At 38.1% G+C, this 12824-nt stretch overlaps 1 protein-coding gene across 6 annotated transcripts in view; it reads right to left on the reverse strand.

Annotated features, from left to right (window-relative positions):
* fam184ab (family with sequence similarity 184 member Ab) overlaps positions 1 to 12824 on the reverse strand; it is a 651259-nt gene that overhangs the window by 364028 nt on the left and 274407 nt on the right. For all 6 annotated transcript variants that reach the window (XM_039747649.1, XM_039747653.1, XM_039747651.1 and 3 more), the window contains exon 2: positions 4987 to 5841. In XM_039747649.1, coding sequence (XP_039603583.1) covers positions 4987 to 5841 — 855 coding nt within the window. The remainder of the gene's footprint in view (positions 1 to 4986; positions 5842 to 12824) is intronic.

Here is a 12824-nt window from a genome sequence, read left to right on the forward strand (position 1 = left end):
GTTATTTCAGACCATGCTCCGATGATCTTGGAGCTGAAATTACTAAGCCCCATACACTCACCCCAGATGGCGTCTCAATCCGCTTCTATTAGCTGACGAGAATTGTACTGAATTTATATCCAAACAAATTGAATTCTTTCTAGAGACAAATACATCCCCTGAGATCTCTGCAGGAATACTCTGGGAAACTCTTAAGGCCTTCTTAAGAGGACAGATTATCTCATATCTTTCCCACAGAAATAAATCCGAAGCGAAGAAAGTAGCAGAGATAAAAAGCGAAATTACTAAAATAGATGAAGAACATGCCAGACTACCAAGCGAGACTCTACATAAGAGGAGGCAGGCTCTACATTCAGAATTAAACCTCTTGACAACTAAAGAAACCGAACAACTAATTTACAAATCCAGACATCATTATTATGAACATGGAGAGAAAGCTAATAAGCTTTTAGCGCAACAAATTCACAAGCAAGATGTAGCAACGCAATCTCGTAATTACTAACACGAACGGAGATAAAATCATCGAACACAAAAATATAATGTACACTTTTAGAGACTACTATAAATCCCTATATACTACTGAGTTTAAAGAAGACAATATACAATCTAATGCATTTCTGGATAAATTACAGATACCACAAATTGACGCTATTAGTGTGGAGGAGCTCGATAAACCTCTGTCATTATCAGAATTACTGGATGCTATAAAGTCACTCCAAGGTGGAAAAGCAGCAGGCCCTGACGGCTACCCTGCAGAGTTTTACAAGAAATTCTCCGCTCAGCTAGCTCCCTCCTATTAGCAACATTTACAGAAGCCAGAGATAACCAATCTCTTCCACAAACCTTTCGCCAAGCACTAATCACTGTCTTCCAAAACAAAATAAGGACTTATTACAATGTGCATCATACAGACCAATTTCACTTCTGAATAACGACGTTAAAATACTCTCTAAAATCATAGCTAGAAGGATGGAGAAAGTGCTCCCTCAGTAATATCACAAGACCAAACTGGATTTATTAGGGGCCGACACTTATCTTCAAATCTTCGACGCCTGTTTAATGTAATATACTCACCAACTAAATCAAACACCCCAGAAATATTATTATCATTGGATGCAGAAAAGCATTCGACATGATTGAATGGAAATACCTTTTACTATTTTGGAGAAGTTTGGGTTTGGCCCAACATTTGTGCATGGATTAAATTACTGTATACTAACCCAGAAGCTTCAGTTTGCATCAATAACATTTGCTCAGACTACTTTAAACTAGAACGTGGCACAAGACAAGGATGCCCTTTGTCACCACTGCTGTTTGCAATTGCCATTGAACCACTGGCAATACATTGTCGAAATACTGATCAGATAAAGGGGATTAGCAGAGAAGGACTGGAACAGAAAATCTCATTATATGCAGATGACATGGTACTGTATATATCGGACCCAGAAAATTCTGTGCCTGCAGTCTTAGCAGCACTCACAGAATTTCAAAAGCTCTCTGGTCTCAGAATTAATCTGAATAAAAGTGTACTCTTTCCGTGAATTCGCAAGCATATAATATTAGATTAGACACCCTTCCTTTTATCATTGCAGAACAGTTTAAATACCTCGGGTAAACATCACAAGTAAACATAAAGCTCTTTATCAACAAAATTTCGTCGCCTGCATGGAAAAAATTAAACAAGACTTGCATAGATGGTCAACCCTTCATCTCACACTAGCTGGAAGAATTAACACTGTTAAGATGAATATTCTTCCTAAGCTCCTTTTTATTTCAAAACATACCAATATACATTAATAAATCGTTTTTAAGCAATTAGATTCAACAATAACCTCATTTATTTGGAATTCTAAACATCCACGCATCAAAAGAGCGACCCTACAAAGACAAAAGGCAGAAGGCGGCATGGCTCTACCTAACTTCCAGTTTTATTACTGGGCGCAAATATACAGTCGATAAGAACCTGGACACAAATAGAAGAACATACACAGGCATGGACCGCAATAGAAGTAAAATCCTGCAGTACTTCTTTGTATTCCTTGCTTTGTGCTCCAATAAACACACGCTATCGGCAATACACTAATAACCCAATTGTGCTCCACTCACTTAGAATCTGGAACCAATGTAGAAAGCATTTTAAGACGGAGAAGCTTCTTTCTGTGGCACCCTGCAAAAGAACCACCTCTTTCAACCCTCACAAACATATGCAGTTTTAATATCTGGAAAAATTTGGAATTAACTTGCTTAGAGATCTTTATATAGACAACGCCTTTGCATCCTATGAACAATTACATTCCAAATTTAACATTCCAGCTACAAATTTCTTTCACTATCTTCAAATCAGGAACTTTGTTAAACAGAACCTTCCAGATTTTCCTCATCTTGCACCCTCATCCACGCTGGAAAAATTATTGCTCAATTTCAAGGAGTTAGACTCCATCTCTACAATATATAAAATCCTTTTACAATCCCTTCCTTTCAAAGATCCAAGAGGACACTGGGAAAATGACCTCTCAATTAATATATCAGAAAAGGAGTGGAAAGTAGCAATGCAGAGAATTCACTCAAGCTCCATATGCAAAGCATACAATTATACAACTCAAAATTATATATCGAGCACATCTGTCTCACTAAAACTCTCAAAATGTTTCCAGGGCATGATCCAACCTGTGAACGCTGCAAAAGCCCCAGCCTCACTAGGTCACATGTTCTGGGCCTGCACCAAATTAACATTATTCTGGACAAAAATTTTAATTACCTCTCAGACAGTCTTGGACTCACAATCCCTCCTAACCCATTAACAGCTGTGTTTGGGGTTCTTCCAGAGGGTCTTAAAGTGGAGAAAGACAAACAAATTGTGATTGCATTCACTACACTGTTGGCACGCAGACTTATTCTGATAAACTGGAAGAACCCAAACTCTCCTCTTTTAAGTCAGTGGGAAACTGATGTGTTATATTATTTAAAATTGGAAAAATCAAATACTCAGTTAGAGGATCTGTGCAGACTTTTTCAAAACATGGCAGGATCTAATCAGTAATATTTTGAAATGTTTATAAAGCACAGAGAATTTGTTGATTTAGGTATTTTTAAAAGCCTTAAATTTTACACCGTTTGGCTTGCTCTCTCTCTCAAGGGTGGGGATCGATCTGTTCTTAGCATAATTCTTTTTTTTTAAAAACTTGATTGCTATGTATTGATTGTAATAAAATTAATAAAATAAAAAAAAAAAAAAGTAAAACAAATTCAATTTAATAAGAAAAAGACTAAACCGGACATACTTAAAACAAGAAAAGCAAAAGACCTGCATGGTGTACAAGCATGAAGGAATGAAACATTTAGAAACACACTGTAAAGACGGTCATAAGGAAGCTGTAGAAAATCGTCAGGAAAAAATCTGGAAACTCTTTTAATAATAATAAACGTCTTTGAAACATTAAACACCGCTTATGTAGGCTGTGAGCATTACCAGCAAGCATTGCGGATTAACATGAATGAAAGTGGACTGCTGTGACTAGCACATCGGACACTGCAAAAATTGCAAAAGTAACACAGTGAAGTGGATTTTCTTTAAGCAGAGAAACAAGATAGGGTCTAAAAACCAGAAAGTCTTAAATTACCTTAATGACAAAACCAGAACATAAGCTAAGAATGAAACCAAAATGGAAAAGCAAAGGTTCAAACTCCTAATTTTCTTAAGAGCCTCTTTAGGTTTCTTCTAACATTACAGCTGTTTAAGGACATGAGAACATCAGAAATTTGACAAACGAAAGGAGACTATTTAGTTCATCAAGCTTGTTTGTTTAGCTGATAGCTAAGCTGTCCCAATGTCTTATCCACATTGGTTTCAGTTTCAACTACATGTTACAGTAGTTTGTTCCAGATTCTCATAACTCTTTGAGTAATGATGTACTTCCTGGCTTCAGTCCTAAATACACCTCCCCTTATTTTCCACTGATGTCTGCAAGTATGTGATTCATCCATAAGAACATAAGAAAACAGTTCTTTGATTCATTTTGTAGGTATACAGTATGTTACAACACTACCATCTCCGTCTTATGTAGGCATAATAATAATAATGCCAAACATCATAACAATGTCTGAACATGTGATTAACAATACGTGTAGTTGGTACAAACAACATGGCTGTAGCAACATGAAATCCTCACAAAATGGCAACAACCAAAGAAGAAACTCATCCAAGATGGTTCTGCTGTGAGTGATTGTAATGTAACAGTAATAAAATTATTCCAAACGCCACAGAAATGGATAAAAAAACTCATATAATAACTAAATCAATTAGACAGGAAAGAATCTAAAACACAGTGCTGACAGCAGGCACACAAGCCTCGCAGCAGGCGCAATCTCAAACAACTGCAGTGGAACAAGAAAACATGAGAGGCATTAGGTAAGTGCCAACTAAGCACATGAATAGTCAATAAAAAATAATTTCCAAAATGTTAAAAGTTAACACTTGGCTAATGCAGTGAAATCTTATGGTGCCATGTTAGATCTTTTATCTCCAGTAGCTCTTAAAATTTGAAAAAAGTTGATATTTTCTGATGAAAGCCTTCAAATGACTTACAGGAAAAAAAATCATATAGAGGCTCGATTTTTTGAGGATCATTTCAGGAGTAGCATATATTTGTAAAGGTTATAACAGCAATTGATTTGGTATGATTTTAGGCCCACGAATGACATGTTCATTTTCATCTTTTGGTTCACTTCCAGCATTGTCGGGAATCTGGCCTCTGAGGTCAGGACCCATGCTTAATTGACATAATGAGATAAAAGGACAGCTATGACTTCAATTTCAGAACATTTCAGAACAGCTATGGGAAGTGGGAGGAGGAGATAAAGTTAATTAAAGTGCATCTTTTTTTACCAATAACAAGTAAATAAACTATTTGGCCTTAATAGATGTTATGATGGATGTATATATGAAAAATGCCCCTGTCAAAACAGAGATTATTACTTGCAGTTTACCTTGATGCTGGTTTCCGCTGTGTTGAGGGATGTCTGCAGCTTCTGGGATTTCTCCTTGAACTCAAGAGCTTCTTCCTGAACTTTCTGTAATTCTGTCCGGAGTTTGCCCAATGTTTTCTGCAACGCTGCCTCTTGAGATTGAAACTCTTTCCTCAGCTCAGCCTCTGTTTTCTTCCAGGCAAGCAGGTTTTCTGCTGTTAGCTGCTGCGTCCTCTTCATGGCTTCCAGTTCCCGTTCATAGAAGACTTGGGCTTTACTCAACTTGGCTTCGTACTCCTCCACCAGCTTCTTTTTCTCAATTTTCAGCTCCTCTACTCTTTCGTTCAGAGCATCCACCTCAGCTTTGTGGAACAGACTAAGCTTTTCTTGGTCTTTATTGAAGCTGGCATTCTGGGTTTGGTGACTCCGTAGCATATCCTGAATTTCTTGTTGGTGTGTGACACGTAATTCTTCCACGGCTACCCTCTTGTCTTGCTCAGACTGGGCGTGGATTTGGCTAAAAGAACGCAGCTTCTCTTCAAAGCTGCGACGCATCTCTTCCACCTCCCTAGACATGGTGACCACTCGCTGGGTGTGCTGGGCCTCAGTGCACAGCTGCATGTCTTCTACTCGCTGCCGGTAGGTCTCAAACTCGGTTAGAGCTTGCCGTTTCATGCGTTCGTGCAACTCTATGGACTCTTCAAGGGACTGGATGCGCCGCCTGAGATCCACCTCATCACTGATCTTACTTTTATATTGCAGGATTTTCTCTCTGGTCTCTGATAAAATCTGCTGTACCTCTTCCTCATGGGCCTCTTTCAAAGTTTGAATGGCTGCTTCATGCTCGTCATTTCTTGTGTTAAGTGCATAGATCACCTAGGGAATGAACAAGAAATAAATGTCAATTAATTGTTACGCTGTAAACGTCTGAGCATCTGAGGAAAAAACAAGTGAGTCAGCAGAAAAAAAAAACTTTTCAGATCTCATCTAAATTATCAGTCTACAGTTAAACAAAAAACCCTGAAATACTGCAGTGGGTTTATGCAGATGGCATAAATATCTGAAAAGAACATAAAAAAATTTAAAATCACTCTTGAATTAAGTCAATTTATTATACCAAATATACTTCTAATGAAAAAGCACAAATGTAACAAAAACAACCGTTAACTTATTACTTTGTAATAATCTGCTTTTTTTTTTAGAAGCAGATAATTAAAAACAAACTGCTGCTGTCTGAAGTCTGATCCTTTGGATGCGCCTGGTGGATTTCTGATGTAACAAATGGCACAGTCAGTGGAGAGCACACGTTTCTGTCTCTGTAACGCTGACCTAATCGGACAGTGCAGTGTATAGCTTTATTGTCTTTTCTACCTGAATGCATTTGCTCTTTATTATATTGAATGATTTTCTCAGTGCTATTGTTTGGCCACATTCAATTTAACATATGGTGATTTAGAGCTTGAGATGGACAGGCACAACATTCAGCACTGGATCCCGCATTACACCTGATGCTGCCAGCAAAGGCTCAACCCATCATGGCCTTAAACTGCATGAGGTAAGTTGAGTAATGGGTAAATGGATATTGTGATTTAGAAGTAGCATACCATTTAGGGCTGAGTTCTGCTTTGAGCATGATGCTTCTGGGATAAGCGTTAGCTTCCTGTGACTCAAAACTATGTGCACTATATGGCGAAATATTTGTGGACACCCAGCCTGTGCTTGTTGAACATCCCATTCTAAAACCATAGACATTAATATGGAGTTGACCCACCGCCTTTCAGCCTCTACTCTTCTAGGAAGGCTTGTCACAGGATTCTGGAGTATTTCTGAGGTCAGGCAATGATATTGGATGAGAAGACATGGCTCACAATCAGCGTTTTAATTCACCCCAAAGGTAGGGTTCAGTAGGGTTGAGGTCAAAGATCTGTGTAGGCCACTTGAGTCTGTCCACACCCAACTTGTCAAATTATAGGATCTGGTTTTGGGCACGGGGCACTGTCATGCTGGAACAGAAAAGGGCCTTCCACAAACTAATGCCACAAAGATGGAAGAGCACAACTGTCTAAAATGTCTTTGAATGCTATATCATTAACAGTACCCTTCACAGTAAGAGGCTTGCCCAAACTCTGAAAAATGGTCTCAGAGGGTTAACCCTCCGCCACCAAAGTTTACAGTAGGCACTTTGCAGTCAAGAAGGTAGCATTCTCCTCGCATCCACCAAACCCATATTCATCGATCAGGCTATCGGATACTGAAGTGTTATTCATCACTTCAGAGAATATATTTCCACTGCTTCAGGGTTCAAAAGTGGAATGAACCACCACACAACACAGAGTTAGTTCTTGTCTTAAGTCCACTGCTGCCATTGAAGTAGGCTTCAATTTCCTGCACCTTACTTTGGTATAAATGAATGTATAGAAATCATGATCTGAAATGGTATGGTATGGTATTGAAGTGAGGTAGTGCTAAAACCTAACTTTGTTTGCACATTGTCTACAGGTAATCATAGATTATTTTAGATTCCTCCACCATTTCAAAAACTTGTATACTAGGGGCACTAGTAACTCATTTGGCCTATTGTGAATAAGTGGACCTTGTGATGGATTATCATCCCATGAAGGCAGGTCTATCCCATAGCCTAAGTGACATAAGCAGGCATCAAGACAATATCCCACAACCCACCTCTACCATCTTGACAGGCCACTGGGTACTGCACTGGGAAAGTAACCTTGGGAAACCCTAGAGCCATTTAAACAATCACTATTACTATCTGTCTTGTGCTCCATGCTGCAGTAGAAGGCTCCAGCTCTGAATGATGATTTAAAAGAGAGGAAACAAATGGATGGATATTTTGATTTAGTTTTGATATCCCAATTTTAGTACTTTAATTTTTATGTATGCATAATCCCCTGTGAAAACTATTGCTGCAAGAGGCTGAGGCTACACACAATCTGCAACCAGTGCAGGAAAGAGCACCATTACGTCTTACCATTCTCATAAAGACAGAACAGTAGGTCCATTCTCAGGATTTACTGATTGATAACAATGCTTATGCACACTAAAAGCAGGGTTTTACAGACATATAAATAACCATAATCATGTCTATTGTTCTTATACTGATAATCTGTAAGTTTAAAGAAAATCATGCCAGCAAACACAGAACACATCAATGGCAATGCAGACGGGAAAGGTCATTTTTAATTTATGTAGATCAAGGCACCTGTGTGCCAAAGGGTATGCATTACATAAGAAACTACTAAATATTAAAATACTTAATTAAAAACCTAATTTTAAAATTAAAAATTCATTATGGATGTCACAGTGGCGCAGTGGGAAGCGCTTCTGCCTCGCAGTAAGGAGAACCGGGTTCGCCTCCTGGGTCCTCCCTGTGTGGAGTTTGCATGTCCTCCCCGTGTCTGCATTGGTTTCTTCCGGGTACTCCCGTTTCCTCCAACAGTCCAAAGACATGCAGGTTAGGTGCATTGGCAATTCTAAATTGTCCCTAGTGTGCGCTTGGGGTGTGTGTGTGTGTGTGTGTGTGTGTGTGCCTTGTGGTGGGCTGGCGCCCTGCCTGGGGTTTATTTCCTGCCTTGCACCCTGTGTTGGCTGGGATTGGCTCCAGCAGACAACCCATGGCACTAGTTAGTATATAGTGGGTTGGATGATGGATGGATGGAAATTAATTATTGTCACTTAGGCAAACATATTTATACCAACGAAAATCAAAAGTTCTGATATTAATGCTCATAAGCATTTCTAGCAAATATTTAGAAAATGAAAAACCCTTCAAATAGTCTTAGTAGGTACCTGATCTGGCACAACTAAAACTGAAAAATGTGCACTGTGACAAATGCACACAGTAACATGTGCTCACATTATAGATATCACCTTCCCTTTATATAATTCATTTTCATCAGAAAGCTTGCAAAACTTTCTTTTTCCATTTCAGATATATAATAGAAAAAATGAAATAATTTAATTTAGTAGACACTTACAAAAACATGGTCCCTGTCCAGGGTTTGTTCCTGCCTTGTGCCCTAGGCTAGCTGGGATAGGCTCTAGCACCCCCATGACCCTGGTTTGGATTAAGCGGGTTAGGAAATGACATGAGTTACAAAAACAATGAAATGGCTCACCCTCATGTTAAAATATTATTAGCTTTAAGTGTTGTGTTTGCTACTTTTGAAATACTTGTTAATAATTCTCCCTCCAGAGCTAGAGGTGTCTAAATCAAGATATGTTCAGCTTAATCACCTCCTGCAACAGTTAACGCTGACATACAGAGTGGATGAGTGCAACTGTTAGACTGTTGGTGAGGGGTTGCACATAATGTGACACCATAAATCGCACAGTACAGTTACCCTTTTATAGACATAGTTTGAGTTTTCTCGCTCCATTTATATATAGTTTTTCTCCTCATATTTTGTTTTGATTAAAAAAAATCTTTTTTTTTCATTTCAGAAGTTAAAGCACAGATTTTACTAGCTGAAAGTAAGCTTTGGTTTTCCATGTTGCATTTTTCATTATGCTTCTAAATGCTAAAAAGTAAAGCCTGAAAATGTTTGTTAACCCAATTAGGCTGCACATGTACACCTGTTTAAATGGCAAAGCAGATGTTGCACATCTGCAGTGCTTAGCATTACGCTCATTACTTGACTGCCATTACAAATAAAGCCCGAACCGATCGCACTAATTGCCCATGGAGTGGAAATGATTAAATCATCTTTGAACGAAACAGACAAGCCCGCATTCTCAAGTGTGTCCAGTTGTGGTGCATGATTTGAGAGTTGCAGGCTTAAAAGCTGCTCGATTTTACAGATGAAAATGACTAATTTACAAAATGTAGGCAGCACGGTGCCATTAATGTAGTGTACTGTATGCAGGTTTGATCCCTGAACAGCATGGCTTCAAGAGTTTTACTCTGTTTGAGAATGCCTGCCAAGCTATTAATTACAGCAGGTTACAAGAACTTCAGAATTTCTATGTGAAACTACATGGTAAAGATGAATCTAAACAAAATGACAGTAACACTTTTATGTAAACACAATAATAGTACAAAATTATTTTAAATATACCAGTGTAGACAAAACTGAGAAAGAGTTGTGTTATCCAATGTATTAGGGAGCTCCATAATGAATTATTAGCTTTACTAGAACACATTTATCTATACATCCATCTATCCATTTATAAAGAGAAGCTGCTTTTTCTATTTCAGAGTTATAGGAGACCAGAGCTTAATCTGACATCAGATGAAAGTCAGGACAGGAGGACTGTTCAATTAGGCACACTTATACAACCATAATCCCACTGAAGCAATTTATAGATACATATAGGCTATATCTACCTAATCATCACATCTTTAGGAATATTAAATAGAAATTGCTGTACCTGGCGGAATCTCATGGTGGCACTAGGGTAATGCAAAAATATGACACGCATAATAGACAAGCATGAAACTGAACAAGGATCCCTGAAGTCACTGTTATGTTTAACATTACAGAGACATTAGTATGTCCTTCCATGTATTTCAAAAGCTGCTCTTGGGAAGTACAACCTATGCCATCAGTAGTGAGCCTTGCAGGGTATACTAAAGGACAAGACTGCGCAGTGTCTTGAGTTCTTGTGCTTGGACTGTGAAAAGAAAGCCACAGGAAGTACTGTATACAGAAACTCCACAGAGAATCAGACTGTCTCATATCAAAGTGCTACCTGCTATGCCATTATGCTGCATACATTTCAATACAGAATTCAACCAGTATATCACCAGTTCATCAAAGGGCCCAGTGATTTTTACTACAACATGAATCTTTCTATCTGCACGGCAACTTCACCCTTAAATATAAAGAGCTTTTTTCACATTGTCTGTTTGGGTTTTGAGATAAATTCAGAGAAAGTTAGCTGAACGAAATACCAGCATCTACAGAGATCATCCAGTAAATTCAACAGCCTCTTCTCCCCAGTCAAGTACCTCTTGATGGGACTTTGTCATTTTATTGACTTTTTCAACATAAAATATACAAGCAGACAGGCTAAATTGCATGAAGAATATTAATTTTGCATTAGGGTTGGGAGTATGAATCAGGAAAGAATGCTTCATCACAATTCATTTAGTGAACAATTAAAGCTCAAGCAATCAGCAACTGAAGTGGCAAAACGCAGCCAGTGCATAGTGATGACAAAGCACGGCGCTCATTAATGGAGCCTCTCTGCTGGCCCAAGGTTGTGTGTCAACAGTGAAGTGCCAGCACCGGCAGGGCATTTCAGACTGCAGATTAAAATGACAAATGATGCCAAAGAATGAGATTTTTTTTTTATGCCAGCAGAATTTATTAATACTATGACAAATGCCAGGTTCAATAATTAAACTTTTCTTATCCATCTATTGTCCCACCTGAATAATCCAATTCTTTGGAATAATTTAGTCGTGACTATGCAATATAATACTTTTTTTTGTGGTTGTTATTATAATAACATGCAGGAGTGCTTCTTAACAGTGGATGAGAAAATACAGTAAATATTTACATTTATTTATTTGGCCAACACCTTTATCCGAAGCGACTTAACACATCTGAGATACAATTGGTTACATTTTTTTCCATTTGGAGCACAGGCAGGTGAAGTCAAAGTAAGTGACACAGGGTCACACAGTGTCAGTGGTGGGATATGAACCATATGAGTCCAAAGTCTTAACCACTGTGCCAAAAATGCCTGCCTATAATATAATACAATAAAAATATTATACCACTTAGGAATCAGCCTATGTTTAAACTTACTTGAGGTTAAAATCATTGTAGCCACCTAATCAAGCTATACTAATCTAACAGAAACATTTTTCCTAATATGCTAAGCTTACAATAATTTACAATAATTTTCATTCTATTTTTTCTGATTGAAAGGATTGTGGTCCCCTTCTTTATTCAAACTAAAAGAAATATGGTAGACTGGCTAAGACTCTGTTGTTTATATGAGACAACTGTATCACAGATATCATAGGCATGCTTATGAGGAAGCCACTAATGAAACATTTAAAATAAATGCCATCAATTTGGCATTCGGGGCTTTGTGAAACATGTTATAACATTTCCTTTTGAAAATGAGCATCAAACAATTTAAACACAAACCAACCAGGTAATTTCATCCCTAAGAATTTAAGAACCCACAGGTATGCACATTTACAAATTTAAAAAGTCCAGCCTGTCCAACAGGCCTGATGGGTCCCAATTTGTCACAAAATGTCACCCGGGCCCATCAATGACTTGGCACACTGAAGATAAGATTCTCTCTGCCTTTTATATGAAGACCATTCTGATTAAGATATTGAATGCACTTTCACTTTCTTTGCATTAGCACTGATAAGCATGTCCTTCTCAGTGCAGTAAAATGGAAAGAGAAATGAAAAGGCTATGAAGAAACCAATGAAACTGTTTGACAGATTACAGCCAATGATTTATACTTTGAAAATAAAGAAGAGATAGATTTTCACTTTGTATTGCAAGGCTGACAGTGAAGAGCTTCACAAGCGGAACAAGTCCTAAGACACAGCACTCAATGACTGCTTGCAGCAAGGCGTTGACACGGTGAATAAGGCATTTTTTGAAGAAAAATAATCTTTGCATGGGGATGTCATGGTCTTACACAGGACAAATAACCAACACAGTAAAACCTTTGAGCAATTAGGTGGTCATGATGTATCATGACATAGCGTTTTGTTCACACTGTAATATTAACTTCTATTATTATTTCTGGAAACACCTCGGAGGAGTGAGCTGTTACCTTCTGTACAACGCATGGCTTGTTGACCTTGAAGTGTCAACAATATCTGAGGAGGCAATGGAATTAAAAGTTTATTAGAGCTAAAA

The sequence above is a fragment of the Polypterus senegalus genome, chromosome 3 (assembly GCF_016835505.1).
Source record: "Polypterus senegalus isolate Bchr_013 chromosome 3, ASM1683550v1, whole genome shotgun sequence".
Classification (NCBI taxonomy): Eukaryota; Metazoa; Chordata; class Cladistia; order Polypteriformes; family Polypteridae; genus Polypterus; species Polypterus senegalus.